This window comes from Amblyomma americanum, chromosome 10 (assembly GCF_052857255.1).
Source record: "Amblyomma americanum isolate KBUSLIRL-KWMA chromosome 10, ASM5285725v1, whole genome shotgun sequence".
In the NCBI taxonomy this organism is placed as follows: domain Eukaryota; kingdom Metazoa; phylum Arthropoda; class Arachnida; order Ixodida; family Ixodidae; genus Amblyomma; species Amblyomma americanum.
The window spans coordinates 55,210,360-55,231,279 of record NC_135506.1 but is presented as its reverse complement, the minus strand read 5'-3'; the positions used below and the strand labels follow the sequence as shown (position 1 = coordinate 55,231,279).

At 47.1% G+C, this 20,920-nt stretch overlaps 2 protein-coding genes across 3 annotated transcripts in view; one reads left to right on the top strand and one right to left on the bottom strand.

Annotated features, from left to right (window-relative positions):
- The window catches only part of LOC144107037 (uncharacterized), a 45,724-nt gene that overhangs the window by 5,875 nt on the left and 18,929 nt on the right, over nucleotides 1-20,920 (bottom strand). Inside the window, exons 2-4 of one of the 2 annotated variants that reach the window (XM_077640020.1) lie at nucleotides 18,993-19,153; nucleotides 5,950-6,038; nucleotides 1,138-1,224 (exon numbers count right to left, since the gene is read on the bottom strand). In XM_077640020.1, coding sequence (XP_077496146.1) covers nucleotides 1,138-1,224; nucleotides 5,950-6,038; nucleotides 18,993-19,153 — 337 coding nt within the window. The remainder of the gene's footprint in view (nucleotides 1-1,137; nucleotides 1,225-5,949; nucleotides 6,039-18,992; nucleotides 19,154-20,920) is intronic. The other variant, XM_077640021.1, reaches the window with a different exon arrangement.
- Nucleotides 1-20,920, top strand: part of LOC144107038 (uncharacterized) — a 439,706-nt gene that overhangs the window by 416,257 nt on the left and 2,529 nt on the right. The window lies entirely within an intron of this gene.

Sequence of the window (20,920 nt, the reverse complement as noted above, 5' to 3'; positions counted from 1 at the left end):
CAGTAGCTCCATGTCCGAACCGGGTTGATAAGAGAACGTGGCGGAACTGATTTGTCATAAGAAGGCGTCATCAGTTTCCTCATCCTAAGGCGGTGTGTCGGCTGAGGCTAGTGACAGGATGCCTGCTTCGGAGTTCTTGCGCCAATACTCTTCATCAACGGTAACATCGAATTCTTCAAGTCCCAAGCTCCATGGAGCAAGGCGACCGGAAAGATCTTTCAAACTGGCAAGGCAGCAAAGTGCGTGGTGGCCGCTGACAACTTTGACTGGTTTGGCGCGCAGTTATTGAAGAAACTGTGATGTAGATGAGACGATCCGATGGAATTCTTTTCCGGTAGTAGAAAAATTGCCTTCGAAAGCGAGCTGCTGGGATACGCGATTATACATCGCAGTCAGTGCTTTGTTCTAACGACTACTGCACCTGGTCCACGGTGTTGGCGCACTTGCGAATGTTAGTTTTAGCATCCTCACCAGTACTGATTCGATTTTCAGTGCTTTCCGTCAAAACAGGACATCTATTTCCGTAAAACTTCTGGAATTCTCGGAAATGCGTGCGGAGATGCTCGCAAATTTCAGTTGTGAGCAGTTTATTGCGATAAATATAAGAAGTACATTCTTACCGGTGTGCTGCGAAAAGTACTCAATAGCGGCGGCTATCTTTTATAGTTGTTAGTGTTCTCCATTCGAGATGCTAAAATCCCAAGATAAAACATTTCTTTGCTGGCGAAGCGTTATTTTCCTCGGTTCCAGATAAGCCAACAAAACTCAACTGAATCTATTACTTCCTTTAGCTTCCTTAGGCGTTCGAAGCTCATCGTGAAGATTACAACGTCGTCTAGATACGCCATGCAGATCTTCCGCTTTAAGCCTCTCAACACTATGTTCGTTACTCATTGAAATATTGCTGCCGTGGAGAACCTTCTGGACAATTTTTATCAGAAATCTGCAAACAGGCATAGCTCTTTTCTTATTCCTAACTTTTTTAGAGTGCTACTCCAGTTACGACCTCAGCAACAGGAGTAAAACCTAGATCTACAGCAAGAGGAATATCAGACAAGGAACACTCGAACTTCTCGCAAATATGCTCTCCTCCATTTTTTCTTAAAGAGCATGGTTCCAAATTTAAGTGACACTTACCGTTGTCGTAACTTTGAAAATAATTGGCTCGAAGGATTGTGCAATTCGGTTTCCTCAGTACGAATTCGTAAGATCCGGAAGGAGGACCTAGTACAGGACAAAACTGAGCTTTTAATATTTGTAGGCTGCGCGTAGCCTAGCTCGTATAGTAGTTCTGCTAGGTTCATGTGCTGGTGCTAATTATGTATATGTATATTACCTCCACGTAAATAACAGTAAGGTTGCTATCATTTCTGGTCCCCTAGATAGGTTTTCTTGGAAGCCTCCACCTTACAACCTACGATATGAACGCGGCTCGTTCTCTAGAGCATACCTGTGGATAATAGAAGATCGCAAATTCACTTATGAAAGTTGAATTTTAGTTTTGATAAATTCTATATTCGTAAATCTTCATTAATTCATACTTTGATAGGCCAAAGAAGGGTTTGAAGGGAACTAAACATGCCGGTATAATTGAGAGGACTTTCAAACCTGCGTCCTCTGTGGCCTAATTTGTAGTTTCCGACTACAAAATTGAATACACTTGTTATATTAACATCTAGTTTTGAGAGGGAGACTGAAAAAAGGGTTAGGAAATAACCTAAGTTTTGTATATTTCGCGAAATGCTCCCAGGTTCTGCTTGTTAAATACTTGTGTTTCTGGAAATTCATTTTTTTTTCTAGCATCAGTTTCCGAGTAGTATTCTAGCTGTACTGAACTAAGAAAAGGTTTTTCTTAAGGTTTTATGCATATTCATTATGACACAGACATTTCGCTCAGGAAGTTATGCTAAAGTAAAATAACACATTGCAATACGCGCTCACAAGTCTTTTCAAATTTATTCCGCGAGGACTCCTCGGCAGAAGTGAGAAACCTCGTGAGGTTTCAACCTCAACCTCAAATTGAACTTATATTTAAGGAATGAGATTAGGTTGCGGTGAGGTAGGTTACTGCAGCTCAAGAATTTGTGAGAGAAGTCCGCTAATCAACATCAGCCTCATGCGTCAGGTCTTCAAACTTCTTCAAAAAAACCCGAAGTGAGGTCTTATCCAGTGAGATCAAAGTTCTCAGGTCTAGGCTTTTTGTAGTTGCCATGGCTTCCTTCCCAAGCGTGGTTAATGCATACCGCCGCGGTGTGGTTGCAGTGAAGCTCTGTATTTGGTTACCCCCCTTAGGACGAACGGAATCATCAGCCTCACTTCCAGCTCCCGACGCTACACCGCAACGTCTGTGCAACCCAACCTACACAATTTACTGTGGGAAAAGATAAATAAAAATATAGTTTACAGGATGCGCCCCTCTTCTTGGAAAGATTGAAGCTGTGTCTCTCACCCACTTGCACCATTTGGCAGCTACCTGCAGCCAAACACCCAGAAAACACCCAGGAAGCATTTTTTGATGCTCCAAACAAATATGCTCAGTCTAACACTTTCGTAAGGATCTACTGATAACATGAGTAAAGAATGATTTGTTGTGCTCATGCCCGTTCCTGGCGCTAACGTCACGGCTGTTACCTTTCATTCGAGTAAAGAGCATCCGGCTGTAGATTGCACGGTGACCCAGCAGTAAATGAACCAATCGGCATTGGCGAGAGAACATTATTCAGGCAAGCGCTATCGGGGATATCAAATGATTGCATGAAAAATGAGAGAATAAGCCAGATAAACTTGTAAAGACTGTCGCAGGAAATGATGGGATTCTTCCCTTTCGAATCGTACATTACCTCTGCATATTAGGCTCCGTAAATGCAAGGACATGCAAGTAGGATCTTAATGTTGTATCCTTCAGAATCACCTCCCTTTGGTCTTCTGTTCCTAGCTTCTGCTGAGAAATTGACAAGTGATCCTGAACAAAGCCCACGCGGAAACACAGCAGAACGGGATGAACATACGAGCCTTGCACATACACAAAAGATCAGTAAGAATCGAAACGGCACAAACGAAAATCAACGGGGACACATTGCTATATTATGACTTGCGATGTTATCGCGTTAGATGTTGTTGATGCCTTAACATCGCAATTTATGTCTTTCTGTCATGGTTGTGTCTGCGCACCCCTACACGTTTCTCTGCACTCAACCCGATATCTTCGGGTTGTTTTATGTTTACCCGAAATTGTCTAAAGGTGGCGACACAGACGAAATGTAGATACATCGAAGCCTATAGTTGTCGTTTCCCGTTTGTCTGACGTCACGTCCGGTTCTGAAAGTTATGTTACGAATGGATGCTGTTTTTATTTTGTGGGTGGGGCTTCAATGCTGTATGTATAAATAATGTTGTAGCAGACGGTAGCTAATAACAATTGTCTGGCGTGTGGCTTATAGAGAATTCTTCTTGAAGGAATAGAAAGCTGCCTGGCGCTGTTGACCGTTGACAAACGTTTACCGAGGAACAGGAGGAGAGAAAACACTATTCAAGGCTGGTACTAAACCACAGAGAAAAAAAAAAAACGCTTCCTCCTCTTAGGGCCGTTGTTCATCTGCCGTGAATAATGCAGGACAGAGGCGGGGAAGTATTTCAGTAACTTTGTAGTGGCCGTCTCTTTGTGACCATTAGGGTTGGGGCCTGTTATTTAGGCGTTGAAAAGTGTCAGATTTGAGGTACTGCATCACATATGCTTTCATTAGCTGGAAATTAATAAAAGCGTTTTTGGCCTAAGTATTTTTTATCCAGATAGACGTATTATGAATCGAAAATTTGTGAGATCAAAAGCAGTGCAAATGTATTCAAACGCTTTTTTTTCTCTCAAGGTGATGAATGTAAAGATTACATGCTGGCGCTTTAGAATACAGTACTGAGTGAATGTTTCAAGCCCTGCGATCTGATGCTTGCAGGGGCACGCATTTTTTTTTCTTTTTAGTACGCTACCGCACAAGCCCACAATCTCAGATTATGTGTGCGACGTTTGTGTGTCCGAAGCCTCTGGCAGGGGGCCGGCCCGCCACGGGGAGCATGGTGGCAACGTGCTCACGGGGTTGTAGGCAACCTGCCAGGAACCTTTATGGCCAAACGCTCTGAGGCCGCGAGTGAGTTTGTAGCCCGCGACGGCGCAAACAGATCAGCTGAGCAGGCCGCTGCTTAGACCATTACGTCATCGCCGCAGCAAAACATCCCACGCGTTTAACTACCAGTATCTCGCGCTGTGCTTTAGATGTAATCTTTTACATCAACTTTAATCCGTGCGTGATGCATTCAGAACCCATCGGTGTCGCAATGCGCTCCTAAACCGAGCCTCTAACTGAAACCGAAGTGAAAACTGGAGTGCCAGCACTGCTAATTCGCATTTGGCTGAACCACGTTAAATATACGGGCGCGTCATTTCTTTTTTCCTTTTCTCCTGCGACATGAGTGACGTTGGCCACTTTCCTTGACTATCCACGCTACTCACCGCTAGTTTTCATCTCTAGCTCCTTTCCAGCGACACAACCTTCAATGTCCCCCCCCCCCCCCCTGCCTGCAGGGCGCTTTCTTTATTATTATTTAATGCATTAGCATTGAAACTGCCATGTTGGAAAAAAGAACAGAGGGTAAAATTTTCCTTCCCACTTCAGAAGAGAAGTGTCAGTAAAGACATATCTGACACTCTATATTGTATAGGGGGTGTGAGGCGGAGTACAATGTGTCACACGGTGATTCACGGACCGAATCAGGCCACCCGCTCGCACGGTCTCAACCCATCAGTGCCTGCTGCCCCCGAGGTGAAGGCTAATGCCAGGCCCTACTCTGGCAAAATAGCCGCATTAATCACCTGCGTTTTTTTTTAGGAAACACTGCGAACCGAGTTGGAGCTATGGACTGCGGTGAAGACCCTAGGCTTTCTGAAGAGTGCGTTCTTCTCTGAGAGCGGAATTGACTCACGGACGGCATCGCCTTTTGCGACATTTCGCCGGAGCACCGAATGAGCCAAACCAGATGCTCAAGAGACGGACTGCGAAGGGCAACCCGTTCTACGCTGGAAGCGCGGTCACTCCGAGTTATGAGTTCGTCTTTTATTGGCGCTGTTTTGTTGTTGTATGTACGGGCGGTGGCCGCGTGTAAACCACATCGAGCCGGCCAGTTTACTATTGAATATTTCTACCTGGAAGAAAAACAAGTGACAATCTCAAACAAGGTCATCTGAAACTTCCTAACAAAAGAGTACTCCGCATTCTGGTAAGAGGTGCGGGTAATCAACTGAAATCTCTTTTTTTTTTTTAGATCAGCGGGGACTCTGACAAATGTGCAGCCGCGGCGAAATTTTACGAGGGAGCACATGTACCCGACATCACAGCCGGTCACGTTTGCCAGTATGGCCTAATTTGCTTTGACACGTTTAACAAGAATAAAAGTGTTTTGAACCGTTCAATGAGAATAAAGTCCTTATACTGTTGAAAGACGCAATCTAGCCCTTTCTTGTAACGTGATTTTTTTTTCGTGAAGGGTTTCGTGAAGCGACTAACTGCGTTCTAGTTACCGGAAGGTGCAGTTACCAAAAAAAAAAGTGTAGTTCAGTGTGGTGATGAATAGTGTTAAGCCGAAAAAAATTCTCCTCTTTCAGTTATTAGCAAATCCAAATGGCTTATTATAGGACGCCTATATTATGTACCGTAGGGCGTTGGGTCACTTGATAATACATTGTGAAACATTGCGCTCGAAAAGCCGGAACATTAGTAATAAAAAAGGTGACAAAGAGTGCTCTTCCACTTATTTTTGTCATCTACTAGTGTATCGTCTCTTTGTGCGCGGTGTTTCACAAAAAATTATGTTTTGATATAACGTCATTTGGTTATTCACATACCTGTTCGTTTCATCGCAGAAACAAGTACAATATTATGTGGACTTGCGTAGACTTACCTATTTTCATTCCGTGCTCTTCACTGCTGTTCATTCTGTTACATCCGTCCTGTCCGCACGTGAAGAAGAAGCTTTGGGTGAAGCTCTCCCTTGAGAAGAAACAAATTCACAAACTTTAGTGTTCCGCATGATGATCTCATGGTTAATCATTTAAACATAAGCTCGTTTCGGATACTTCCCAAGCAGCACAGGTCATCGGCCCAATATCGCAACGCGATGGTCCCATCCTGGTCCTTTGTAGGGCCAACTTTGCCAATACAGTTCTAATATTGGGCCAATTACTTGTGCTGCTTGGGTTCCGAGTACCTTTCGCCTTCGAACAGGAGCATGAATGCAGCCGAGGCTCACTCGATAGACGAGGTTGGAGTTGCTCTAACCATCATTTGTCGCAATATAAAGATCCTCCTTTGGACAACATCCCAAAGCAAACGCTGTCCAGAAGGCCCTGAGCAATTAGCGCTGAGAGAGGCAGGAATTAATTTTCCGACCGTACTCAATATAGGAAACCTTGGGTGTGGCCGCTGCTTTCGTGACGCCGTGCATCTATTTCAAACCCATGAAAATGGTTATGAGGTTTAGTAACAGCAATTCTTCAAAGAATTTAAAGAAAAAATGGAGCTCTTTCGCTGCTCTTCGCATTTTCATCAAGAATGTGCTGGTTATGAAGCAGGACATTTTAATTATAAAAAATAGTCTCTGGGTTTCAGAATACAAGGAGTTTTCATATAAATTATGTGCAGATAAATGGCACTTTCTCATTCATTTAAATGGCACAGCTGCAAAATGAGACAAAACTGTCGGGAAAAGAGCGCAAGGAGCAAGTCTCACCGGCTACCCATAGAAGCAAGCTTCGTCTTTGTCGTCTTCGTCTTCGCGCAGAATGGGTCTATAACCCGCAGCACCTCAACGCGAATGGGAAGCACGGAATCAGTTTTCTGCTGTGTTGTAGGGAAAAGGTGACAGCGAGTGGCGTTTACAGTCTCTAGGCTTCCGTCAGCGTCAGTCTCAAGAAGGACAAATCTCCCCATGTGAGTGTCATTGTTCAAAGATACCAGCAAGCCGTTTCCGACTACGGAGGTTAAAACAACTACCTTCAGGACTCGCACGTTTTTCCGCTAAAGTGCCGGCACTTTAAATGGAAAACCTGATTCGAAGGTTTCGGAAGAATGTTGCAGACATGTTGGACGATGAATCTAACTTACTGCATGCCCAGCGTCTAAGAACGCCTTCTAACCTAAAAACGAGAAGGTTTACGCCCAACGAATGAAGTCTGATCCATTTTGAGCGGCAACAAAGCTGCTGCTAACATCCTTAAATACGGCGCGTGCTTAAAATTCTTGTACATTTTCAGCACTCTTGGTGTGATTACACTGACATATCACAGAGGTTCGAAACCACATGCCTGATACATGATTTTCATCTCTTTACAGCTATTTTCACTGCACGCCCAGAACGTTCACAGAGGCATTTCACGGTATTCTTATCAGACTGACTTGAGGGCAGATTAGTAAAACACGTTGCGGGGCTAGTTGGTTATGCATATTCTTTCGTTAAAATTTAAGCAGCGCTGTCATGTCTTCTGTGTATTCGTCCTAAAAGTTAGCGCTGCTTAAATTTTAACGAAAGAATTGAGGGCAGAGCTTCGTTATTCAGTGAGAACTAAGGTGGGCGTTTATAGTCATTTTCAAGCAGTTTTTCTGATATTCTGCTTCAAGTCTTCCGCGTCTTTCGGTGGTTTATGTCGCTTTTCCGAATGCAGCGCTGTGGACACTCTCTGAGAGTGTAATTTGGATAGTTTAAGGCCGACATATAGTTGACCTTGTGATTGTATGTCGAAAGAAGAGCAAGATAAACTGTCGGCACAGCGCTTGCTATTTCTGGATTTTGTGTGGGAAAGGTTGCGTTGACAGGGTATCCAACAGTGTTCATGCTGCGGCAAATCTATATAGAAATAAACACAAAGAAAGGCCCGTAAAAGAAATTTTGTAGCGAAAGCTACATTGGACATGAACCCGAAGTTTTGCCGTGCTCGCAGTCCCACCGTGGTCGCATCACACCACGTGAACAAACGCGTGGCCAGCCACGGCGCCTCGCCGTCGGCAGCTGCTCCGCACCACGTGACCGACCACGTGACCAACCACATGGTCTGTGTCGGGAGCCACTGAAACCCCCGCACACTGACTGATTAGAAAAACCCTTTGTCGAGGCTGGCAATCGAACAAGGGCCTTTGGCGTTTGAGCCGGAGACGCTACCACTGCGCCACGACGGCTCAATTTTGAATCATGAATAAAGGCGCATGTAGTGAATGCGCGCCTTTCATATATTAACTCCTCCGAACCAGATGCCGCCGCGCTTTGGCTACGTATATCTTGGCCTAACAGAGCTAGCCCATCATCAATTTTTTGACAGAAATGTTCACTAAGAGGCACCTGCCGCAATAAAATAGTGGCATCGCAAAACATAACCCTTGTCAGTGAACAAACCATGAATCGAATCACCACCAGCCTTAACAACATGCGTGTAAAACGTGTCGCTATCGCGAATAGGAGAGGCCAATGAGCACTGACACGCCTGATAAGTATAGCTACTAAAAGGAGTGGTTTCCTGATTCTTAAAGAAAAAACGCGAATCAAGTTGATGTACGAATAAGTGAACAAGGCCTATTCCACCAGACTCTAGAAAAAGAAATAGGTTATCGCGACGAACGGGTTCCCATTGGGAACGACATACGAGGGTAAGAACTATTCTGCGCATTCGCTGCTCTTTCTTCCTCGCACATTGGAGAACCTACAGCACATAGGTAGGTTTTGCAAATAAAAAAATGTTGCGGACTTGAGCCCGAGAAAACACAGGCAGGTCCCTACCCATCCAAGCCTGGGTCTGTCTCCTCATGGAGATTATCTGTGAATCCCAGTAGGCTCTATTGCTGCGAATTTGGTGAAGGGGAACCCCTACGTACTGAAGGGTCCCGCAGTCTCAGCTTATGCCACCAAAATGTCTTGGCGTTGTTTCGCGATGACCCAACGAAAACCCATCGGATTTATCTAAATTAGGAGCCGCACCTGATAACTCACAAAACTGTTCAGTCAAATGTAATGCCTCAATCACACTCTTTCTGCCAGAACAAAAAAGGGCGACATCATGTGCATAGGCCAAAATCTTGATTTCACATTACGCCATGTAGAAACCACAGATAGTTGCGCTGTTAATAATACTGAGGCAAAAATGTTCAAGATATAAGGGAAACAACAAAGGCGATATTGGACAGCCTTGGCGAACAGATAATTTCAATGGAATAGGTTTGGTTAGGTTTTGGTTCACAATTAGCCTTGTATAGGTCTCCTTACAGCACAATCGTATACCCTAAGCAAAACATCTCTAATATTTCCATGCTCTCAGACCGCAAACAAGAAATCGTGACGAACTTCATCAACTGCCTTGGCAAGGTCAATCGCAATTAGAGCTACTTCTCCGGTCGCTTTTTATAATGTCCCCATTAATGAACGTGCAATATGAATATGGGTTTGGATGCTGCGGCCTCTGATACCGCAGACCTGATGCGTGGCTATTAAGTAAGCGACAACTATAGCTGCAGACGATTGCAAAGAACCTTTGCAAAAAGTTTGCAATCTTCATTGCAGAGGGAAATTGTACGGCATCCCTCAGCTATCGCCGCATCCGGCCGCTACTCGTGTTAAACCGCAACGCACGCTGGCGCTATGCATTTCACATCGTCGTTTTGACAAATTAATGCTACTATCGCACTAACATCGTCGTCAAACGTGCCGACAACCCAGCAAAGCAAAACTGAGTCTACAGAGACTGAGAGCGCAAGGCTAACGCCCCAGCTTATCATACCTCCTGTTAAACTGTCACACATTCTCGCTCTGTGCATGCACATCGTCGTCTTCTACTAATCCACTATCTGATACCTGATATCTTCGCCAGACGACCTGACGAAGCAAAAGCATGGTGCACAGAGCCTGAGACACCGAAAGAGTGGGGCTTAAGAAGAATTCTGATCGTTATTAGAATTTTTTCGGCATAACTGCCTTCAAAAGAGCTTACGCTACAAATACACAACTCTTGTCAACATCATGATTAAAAAAAAAACTTTCTTTTCTCAGTTTCAATGGCAGTTCGCAGCTGTAAAATGTATGACGCATGCTAAAGTAGGTTTCTGCATGATTGCGAAAATAATGTTTTCTGAGAAAATTACGCTTCATATTTCTCAATGGTATCGCCTTTGGCTTGAACGCACTTATTTCACATTGCCTCCAGTGGTCGGATGGGCTCAGAATGGGATACTTATTTATGCGACTGGAAGCCTGTTTGCTCGACAAGAAATCATTCCTACGGACAAAATTTTTCATGTTAGCAAACAGCATGTGAATACTGTGGTCCAAATTGGACACAATAACTGATGGTTATTTTTATGACCCCGCGTTCCCTAATGGCAGTCGCGAGCATTGCTAGCTGGAGCGCTGTCGTGAGGCAGCAGCACACCTGTCCAACATTTCCCGATGTGTTTGTTTTGATTGCCTCATGTAAAGTCTTATTTGCTGAAACACTGGTGTCTCCAGGTACTGCCATGTGCTGCATGAACTCTGTTCTTGAAATCTCTTCAGTATACCTAAAAACTGGTTCCTTGGTCATTCCAGCTGAACGCTGCGAACAAGATATCTTCGAATTTGGTTACTTTTTCCGCTTTCATTGCTTATGCTCTTGTCGGCTGTCTGAATCATGGAGCTGCATTGAGCTCTCATCCCATGTAATAATAATAATTGGTTTTTTTGGGGAAAGGAAATGGCGCAGTATCTGTCTCATATATCGTTGGACACCTGAACCGCGCCGTAAGGGAAGGGATAAGAGAGAGAGAGAGTGAAAGAAGAAAGGAAAAATTAGGTACCGTAGTGGAGGGCTCCGGAATAATTTCGACCACCTGGGGATCTTCAACGTGTACTGACATTGCACAGCACACGGGTTCTTTAGCGTTTTTCCTCCATAAAAACGCAGCCGCCGCTGTCGGGTTCGAACCCGGGAACTCCGGATCAGTAGTCGAGCGCCCTAACCACTGAGCCACCGCGGCGGGTCATCTCATCCCATGTAACAGTTCAAGAATTGGTATGGCGGATTTTTTAAAGGTGCCTAAATTATCTTGCCTACATGGCTGGCGACGTATTGTTTTGTTGAGGCGCCAATATCCACAGCGTCTTTGGGAGCTTGCCAATATTTTAACTAGAAGACTTGTCTTTGTGTGCGTCCAGACAATGTCAAGTGCTCTTGTCAACATTATTTTAGCAACATTATCGTCCACCTTATTTTGGCAGTTTTAATGCGCGGCTACACTGCTGCTTGCTTGTATGAGGCACCACTGCTAGATAAAAAGTGGGAACTGTAGTTATTCCAGAAGGAATGTGAGCGCCTTACTTGAAACTTAAAAATACGTGACTGAGCGTCAATGCATTTTAGAGATAAGTGAGTCTTTGAAATTTAATCTTTGTATAAAGCTCGGCTATAAGAGAATTTAATCTTAAATTTTTAAACTGAGCTGTAACTTTTTATCTCAAAAATATAAAAAATTGAGTCAAATTACAGATTTTCAAACCAACTTTTATGGAAAACAAATGTTGCACGATTACAGAACCGAGCTTCACTGCTGGCAAATTTCTAGCATCTTAAAACATTACCCGCGCCTGACTGACAACTTATATAACTCTGCTTCATTGCATGCTTTTCGAAAACAGGCGAAGATGTTCTTTGTGTAGCATAGTGCCGCAAAACGATAAGTAGGGTAATTTAAGTTTTAGATAAGGTACATTCGGTATACTCATTTCTTCAGCAGATTCAGTTCTTGGGCTAGATGGTATTCTTGAGTCACATTCATGGTATTCCAGCGCAACGGCACATAGCCAAAGAAAGGAAGACAGAAAAGAAGAGGACGAAGACAGCGCTGACCCTTACTGCGCTCTTGTTTGTTAGGTTTCCTTGAACTAGCAACAATCCATTTCAAGTTCCTGTCCCACCAGCCTTCCGTCAGTCTTGCAGCTTCACTTCTGAGGTGATGAAACCGTCTTGAAGCGATACATTCCGGAAAGCGCGCAAAGCATGCAGCGCGTAGCCAGTCGGTGTATATCTTACTTGCCGCCACAGTTCTGACCTTAAGAGTTTGCAAACGCGTTTCATGCCCCCACGACGGCGGAACAGCACCAAACAAGGCACTCACTTCTGCGGGCGTCACACTCTTCTTTATGCAGAATGCCAGGAACCTAGCACGGTACGTCGCTCTTTCAATGCTGGCCTGGAGCACATTCACATCCTGAAGACCAGGAACACAGAGGAAAGGCGAGCCCGATGTATAAGAAATGTACTTCAGTAGGGTCAGTTCTTGGGCTAGTTGGTATTCTTGAGTCACATTCATGGTATTCCAGCGCAACGGCACATAGCCGTTCTTTTCCGTCTTTCTTTCTTTGGCTATGTGCCGTTGTATTCAGAGAAGCTCGAAGTAAAAAAAAAATGTCATTTCTAACTGAGCAAGTTATAGCTGAGCAAATCAAATGCTATTTGAAGATTAATCTGCAATTACCATATTGTCACGTAGTGGTGACGGCAGTTGAAGCAGCGATGAAGACGGACGAAAGGGTCTTCTAAAAGAACTGTTTATTGGGCTGACTTGCACCCAAAATGGACTGAATCACTCGGCGGCGGCGAAGCGACAAGCGTGCTCGGCGGTCGTCGAACAGAATGCCCGCCGCTGTCGGCCGTGCTCAATTTAAAGCTGATAGCGAACATTCGAGATAAAGGGCGCAAAGTTACTAGAACATTCCGGAACAACGTAGAATCAGCTTTGCCTGGCTGCGATCAATCGAGATAAATCTAGTCGCGTCTTGCGTCGCAAACAAAGCGATAAGGTGGTGTCGCGGCAGATTTGAAAAACGAACAAACACTGCAAATATTCGCGGCATTACTCCCCTCTCAAAGAAGCATCGACCCGATGCATTAAAACAAATAATGCGACTAGTAAGGGAAAAAAACGGATCTTGCGAAAATAGAGCATGGAAATGCAGCAGCCTTTAGTGCGCATAATACGGCTTCAGACGGACTACATGGACAACTTCTGGTCGTACGCGGCGTCGCTGGGATGCAGTCATTGCGTCAGGGATGACTTCATAATCCAGTTCACCTAGCCGACGAAGAACCTTGTACGGGCCGAAATAGCGGCGCAAAAGCTTTTCACTCAATCCACGGCGGCGAATGGGCGTCCACACCCTGACTTGGTCTCCTGGCTTGTATTCCGCTTTGCGTCTTCGTAGGTTGTAGCGTCTGGCGTCGGACCGCTGCTGATCTTTGATCCGTAATCGGGCAAGCCTTCGAGCTTCTTCTGCGCGTTGAAGGTAGGCGGCAACGTCGACGTTCTCTTCTTCTGTAACGTTGGGCAGCATGGCGTCTAGCGTGGTCGTGGCATCCCTGCCATGGACGAGCCTAAAAGGCGTCATCTGGGTGGTCTCCTGCACTGCGGTGTTGTAGGCGAAGACGACGTAAGGCAGGATGACATCCCAGGTTTTATGTTCGGCATCGACAAACATAGCGAGCATATCGGCGATGGTTTTGTTCAGGCGCTCGGTCAGTCCGTTGGTCTGCGGATGGTATGCAGTTGTCCTCCGGTGGCTGGTTTGGCTGTAGCGCAGGATGGCTTGCGTGAGTTCCGCCGTAAATGCTGTTCCTCTGTCCGTGATGAGCACATCGGGGGCGCCGTGTCGAAGAAGAATGCACTCCACGAAAAATTTGGCCACTTCTGCTGCTGTTCCGTTCGGTAGGGCTTTCGCCTCGGCGTAGCGGGTCAGGTAGTCGGTCGCTATGATGATCCACTTATTTCCAGATGTTGACGTTGGAAAAGGGCCAAGCAAGTCGATGCCCATCTGCTGAAAGGGTCTTGAGGGAGGTTCAATGTGGTTCAGAAATCCTGCTGGTCGTGTGGGAGGAGTCTTTCGTCGCTGACAATCTCGGCATGTTTTCACATAGTGTGCGACATCGGCAGACAGTCGGGGCCAGTAATACTTGTCTTGAATGCGGCGGAGGGTGCAAGTAAACCCGAGATGTCCAGCTGTCGGCTCGTCGTGTGAAGCCTGTAGAACTTCTTCGCGGAGACAAGTAGGTACAACAAGGAGGTAGGCTGTTTTGTTCGCTGTAAAGTTCTTCTTCACAAGGACCTCATTCTGCACACAGAAAGAAGACAGTCCTCGCTTGAATGAAGCGGGGGGTGAAGAAACCTTGCCTTCCAGGTACTCGATGAGGCCTTTTAGGTTGGGGTCCGAGCGTTGCTGCTGAGCAAAAGAGCTTGCGCTGATGGGTCCCAGGAAGGCGTCCTCATCGTCGTCCAGCGGCGGTGCATCTACAGGGGCTCGTGAGAGGCAATCGGCGTCAGTGTGCTTGCGTCCGGACTTGTAAACGACGGTGACGTCAAACTCCTGGAGACGCAGACTCCATCGAGCGAGTCGGCCAGAGGGATCCTTCAAATTGGCAAGCCAGCAGAGCGCGTGGTGGTCGCTGACCACCTTGAATGGCCGTCCGTAGAGGTAGGGGCGGAATTTCGACGTAGCCCAGATGATGGCAAGGCACTCCTTCTCAGTGGTCGAATAGTTAGCCTCGGCCTTGGAAAGGGAACGGCTAGCGTATGCGATGACCTTCTCCAGCCCGTCACTTTTTTGAACGAGAACGGCGCCTAGTCCCACGCTGCTTGCGTCGGTATGAACTTCAGTATCGGCGTTTTCATCAAAATGCGCAAGGATCGGTGGGGACTGTAAACGACGCTGAAGTTCCTTGAAGGCTTCTGCTTGCGGCGCTTCCCATTTAAACGGCACGTCTGCCTTCGTCAGTTGGGTCAGGGGCTCGGCGATGCGCGAAAAGTTTTTCACAAATCGTCGGTAATATGCGCATAGTCCGAGAAATCTGCGCACTGCTTTCTTATCGGCGGGCGGTTGAAACTATTCAATAGCAGCTGTTTTCTGCGGGTCTGGGCGTACTCCTTCCTTGCTAACGATGTGGCCTAGAAACAGCAGCTCTTCGTAGGCAAAGTGGCATTTCTCTGCTTTCAAGGTTAGGCCAGACGACTTGATTGCGTCTAGTACTGTTCGAAGTCTTTTGAGGTGCTCTTCAAAGTTCGAGGCGAAGACAACGACGTCATCTAAATATACCAGACAAATTTTCCACTTCAGGCCTGCCAGCACTGTATCCATTACTCGCTGAAACGTCGCTGGTGCGGAACAGAGACCAAATGGCATCACCTTGAACTCAAACAGCCCATCCGGAGTTATGAATGCTGTCTTCTCGCGATCTCTTTCGTCGACCTCAATTTGCCAGTAGCCGCTCTTGAGGTCCATCGATGAGAAATATTTGGCGTTGCAGAGGCGCTCCAGTGTGTCGTCGATGCGGGGGAGGGGGTAGACGTCCTTCTTTGTTATGTTGTTCAAGTGGCGGTAATCCACGCAGAATCGAAGTGCGCCGTCTTTCTTTCTCACTAGAACAACCGGTGCCGCCCATGGGCTGTTTGAAGGCTGGATGACGTCGTCGCGAAGCATTTCTTCGACTTGGTCCCGGATGGCTTGTCGTTCTCGCGGAGACACACGGTAGGGGCTTTGACGGAGAGGTCGGACGTGTTGATCCGTTATAATCGATGCTTGGCAATTGGCATCTGTCGCACCTTCGGCGATGTCGAAAAGCACTCACTGTAGTTTTGAAGCAGATTGCGGATCTGGTCTTGTCTGTTCCGGTGCAGGGCTGGGTTGATGTCGAAAGTGGGCGAGTTCTCTTGGTCAGGCGGATCTTCTGCGGAGGGGTCGGAGAGGGCGAAGGAATCTCGTACGTCAGATATTTCGTCGTAGAAAGCAATCGTCGTTCCTCTGTTAATATGCCGGTATTCTTCGCTGAAGTTAGTCAGCAGTACTTCGGCCTGGCCATTGCGGAAATGTGCGATGCATCTTGCGATGCTGATTCCTCGGTCTAGTAGCAACTGCATGTTCCCCTCGATGTGGCTTCAGTGTTTATGGCTTTCGTGGCGCCTACGGTCACGATAACGCTTGAACGGGGTGGGACGCTCACTTCTTCCTCCAGGACACTTAGGGCAACGTGATTTTCCCGAGTTTTCATCGAAGCGATGGCTTCGTCCGTCGAAAGCGTGATCAGCTTGGATCGCAGGTCGATGATCGCCTGATGCTCATTAAGGAAATCCATACCCAAGGTCACTTCGCAGGAGCATTGCGGTAGCACAACAAAGGTCGCAGGATAGGTATGTCCTTTGACAGTCACTCGCGCTGTGCATCGTCCTGATGGCGTAATGAGGTGGCCCCCAGCGGTGCGAATTTGTGGGCCGTCCCAAGCCGTTGTGACTTTTCTGAGCTGCGCAGCGAATGTTCCATTCATCACCGAGTAATCGGCTCCTGTGTCGACTAGAGCGATAACTTTCCGACCGTCGATAGTCACTTCTAGGTCGGAGGTCCTGGCTCTTGCATTGCATGTCGCTCTCGGCGTCGGGTCACGGCTTCGTCGCGTATACGAGTCACGGGTTGGGCGTGTGGTCGAAGCTCCTCTGGGTGGCGGCGTCGATTTCAAGGTAGCTTGCGTCGTGGTCGAGGTTCTCATTGTGTGCGGCGTCGGTGCAGCGAGTGTCGGTTCTTCATGCGGCGTCGCGGGTGCAGCGTCTTAATGGGGCGTGGTCGGTGGAGGATCTTCGGCGTTTAGCTCGTGAGCAACCTCACCTCCAGAGGTTGCTGCCTTTAGTTTCCCCTACGGGGGCTGGGCGACCTTCCTCGTACCGCGGCTGCGTAGCTGCGGCGTGGCGACGCAAAGCGCGAGGTTGACGGCGATGGTGAGCGCGAAAAGTGGTTCGGCGTGTACTCTTCTCGACGCAGGTACTCGTCGATTTCGTGCGGACGTTGTCCGAAGTGTGGTCGTGGGGCGTTAACGGCAAATCCTCGAAGACCGATACGTCGGTACGGGCAGTGACGAAGAATATGGCCGGCCTCACCGCAATGGAAGCACAACGGCCGGTTGTCGGAAGTCCTCCAGGCGTCGCATTTCCTGGGGCTTGAGCGTCGGTCATAGGCTGGGCGGGCGGGCGCTGGGAGGCGGCGTTGTGGAACGATTGGCTCATCTCGGGGAGGACGTGGGGGTTGTCGCTGGGGCTGAGCAGTACTTACTGCAGCGGCGTAGGTCATGGCCTGGGGTTCTGTGGCCGTCGGGGTGCCAAGTGCCTGTTGCACTTCTTCCCGTACCACATCCATCAGAGTCGCTGCTTGTGGCTGTGGGGAAGATGGCAGTAATCGGCGTAGCTCCTCTCGGACGATTTCGCGGATAACTTCCCGCAAGCTGTCGCTGGTGGTGGCCGGCGTGTCCGAACGGATTGCGCAGGCAGAGGAAGGGCGATTGTACTGCCGAGCTCGAACGTCGAGGGTCTTCTCAATCGTGCAGGCTTCTTGCATGAATTCCTCGACTGTTTTTGGCGGCTGGCGGACGAGGCTTGCAAAGAGTTGTTCTTTTACGCCGCGCAATAAAAACTGAACTTTCTTTTCCTCGGTCATCCCGGGATCGGCGCGGCGAAATAGGCGCTTCATCTCCTCGACGTAACTGCGGACGGGCTCATTCGGAAGCTGGATCCTGGACTCGAGGAGTCGTTCGGCTCTTTTTTTCCTCACGACACTGGTGAATACCTTCAATAGTTCTCTCTTGAATAGCTCCCATGTCGTAAGGGACGACTCGTAGTTTTCGTACCACGTGCGTGCGGAGCCATCCAATGAGAAAAAAACGTGTCCAATCTTTGCCGCATCATCCCACTTGTTGAATGACGCCACGCGCTCAAATTGGTCCAACCATTCTTCAGGGTCTTCGCCTAGGGATCCATTGAAAGTTGGCGGCACCCGCGGCTGCTGCAGTATGATCGGTGTCGACATCTTTGGAGAGGTTGCAGTGCTGGTAGCAGCGTCTTTTCGCTGTCTGGTGCGGTCCGGCAGTTTCACGAACTCAGGCTCCTCTCCCTGGAGACGTCGGCTGGCTCGCTGAGCTGCTGGTTCGTCCTCGGGTGTGAAGCGCTTAGGGCTGGGTTCACGACTTGAAGGGGGCGTCCGGAACATAGAAGTTACCCAGCACCTCCACCAGATGTCACGTAGTGGTGACGGCAGTCGAAGCAGCGATGAAGACGGACGAAAGGGTCTTCTAAAAGAACTGTTTATTGGGCTGACTTGCACCCAAAATGGACTGAATCACTCGGCGGCGGCGAAGCGACAAGCGTGCTCGGCGGTCGTCGAACAGAATGCCCGCCGCTGTCGGCCGTGCTCAATTTAAAGCTGATAGCGAACATTCGAGATAAAGGGCGCAAAGTTACTAGAACATTCCGGAACAACGTAAAATCAGCTTTGCCTGGCTGCGATCAATCGAGATAAATCTAGTCGCGTCTTGCGTCGCAAACAAAACGATAAGGTGGTGTCGCGGCAGATTTGAAAAACGAACAAACACTGCAAATATTCGCGGCAATATTTTTTCTCTTTTCGTTGTGGGCTTAGCCATATTATTTAACTCAGAGTTGCCCAATTTTCTCCGACAATAACTCCTTGAAGTATTCATTCTATCCATGAGCCACAGCTGAGTGGAATCAGCCGAGGACTAAATTGGTCAGCAGCTACTACTCCCATTACTGAATAGAAATTCAGTGTTGTTTGGTTTATTTTCTTTCGCCTTCCGTTTTTTCTCTCGGTTTTGGGTCGTCCGCGAAACGAAATGCGGGAAGAGATAAGAGCAGCTAACGCTGCGAACGACCAAGTGTGGCTATTTGTTCCGATTAGTAGACCCAGAAAAGCTTGAAACCATTCTTCAAGTGATTTTTGAGGTTGGAACAAAGCTATAGAAAGTAAAGTAAAATAGATTATTGTGTAGTCTTAAACGTGGAGTATGAATGGCGCGGCTAATGCGAGCTCTCAATGAAACCATTTGCACCACACTTCTGCTTGTCACCGGCATGCATTATAAAAGCTGAAATAACAGGACAACTTACCATTTATCCGATGATATTCTAAAGTATTCCACCGTCTCGGTAACTTCATGTGTAGTGTCATTCTTTTCGGTGGTGGTGGCAGTGATACAACGATAGGTATTGCCAGTTTGAATCGGTAATGTTGTGTCCACCAAACGGAATGTGCTGTTCAGCTCTAAGAGCTAAGACGAAAATAAAGGAAGCGTAACACTGTTTATTGCAAAAACTTCAGAGGCTGTTTATAGATGACAGTTTACATATTATACAGGTACAGACTATAGTTTACAGAGCAATTTTCTTAATATTTTGGTGGTTTCCGGTCCTCAACATTTTTTTATCCGTAGTTCAGCCTTTTAGCTTTGGCTATTTTCTACGTACAAATAAGAATTTGGAACTTTGTTTTCCTACAATACCGCACTTTCTGGATGCTCTGATAGAGGAGCCTGAAAAAATCTTTCAAACTCCTAAAATTTTTTCGTTCCGAGAGCCTTGAGAGCAGAACGCTCCAGTATCGTTTTAAGCCAGCAACATGCCATTGAAGCCGACAGATTTATACAACGTCTCTGGAAAATGTTGCGTTTATATAAATTATTCCTTCGCTAATCAACTCTTAAAATGAAAACACCAGTTCACCGTACAGTTTCGCATCAAGAGCCACGTTTTTATGCATAGTGGTTTCCTGAAGGCTAGAACACAACACTGCAAATGATGAGAAAAAAAGAGCAGAAAAGTCTCATAGGTTGTAGTGTCGTGTTGTAGCGCGCAGTAAACAATGATACAGAACCAACTTTCCCCCACTTTATCTTTCCTGTTTTGCTTTCATCAACAGATTGATGGTTTATGGGTGTTTAACGCCCCAAAGCGACTCAGGCTATGAGAGGCGCCGTAGTGAAGGACCCCGGAAATTTCGACCACCTGGGGTTTTTTAACGTGCACTGACATCGCACAGCACACGGGTCTCTATAATTCTGCCTCCATCGAAATTCGACCACCGTGGTCGGGATCGAACCCGCGACTTTCGGGCCAGCAGCCGAGCGCCATAACCACTCAGCCACCGCGGCGGCATATCAACAGATTGACTCGTAAGCCGCGGGCTCTCCGAGTAAGCAGCGCAGATTTCAAGAATGATGAACGCCGACTTTATGCATGCAAATCTGAAACAAAGCAGCTGACAATTCTTCAGCCGGCACGAGAATTAAATTAACAGGCTGATTCCTGCGGGCAAACATAATAATATTGCCAGCTGATAGCTCAAAGAATAAAACAAAAACAAGGCTTAATTAACATATTATCAGGGTGGAAAGAGTACTCAAGACGCGATTGACGAATCACAGCTATTCACATATTAGGCAATCCATGGACCCCCTGTTCTCCCCTCATCTGGCAGTAAGAAGCCTGTGTTTTCGCGGCGTCGCACAGTTTTGTGAACTGCATAAGCACCTCGTATCTATTTTCTTCAAATAGTGAGAGAGAGAGAGAGAGAGACTCTTTAATGAAGAAACAGAGAATTTAGCCGGCGTTTCAATATCGCTGGCATGCTACTCTGCGTAGGGAGGGGAATTTGGGAGATAAAGACTGAAGGAGAGGAGCGTGGAAGAGGTGGAAAAAAACACGAAGATAAAATGCAGCCATGAAATGGGTACTAAGGATGCAGTGGCGAGTATTGATGTAACCTATGGAATGATGGAGTGCATAGTCCGACGAATGGGCTGACGAAGTTCACTGCAAGAAGAATGCATGAAGGTAACCTGCAAGTGAATTTAGAGCTTCTCGAGATGTCCAATGTCTTTTAAATATGTAAAAAGAAAGTTCATTGCAAGTCTCTGTTGCCTGAAGCAGGCTAAGGGGCCTAAAACTTTGTCCATTGTTAGGAGCACTGGGCAGAGCTTCTGCATGCAATGTTCATAGTACGCACGCTCGTTAGCATACGCAGGGCACTCAAGCAGGAT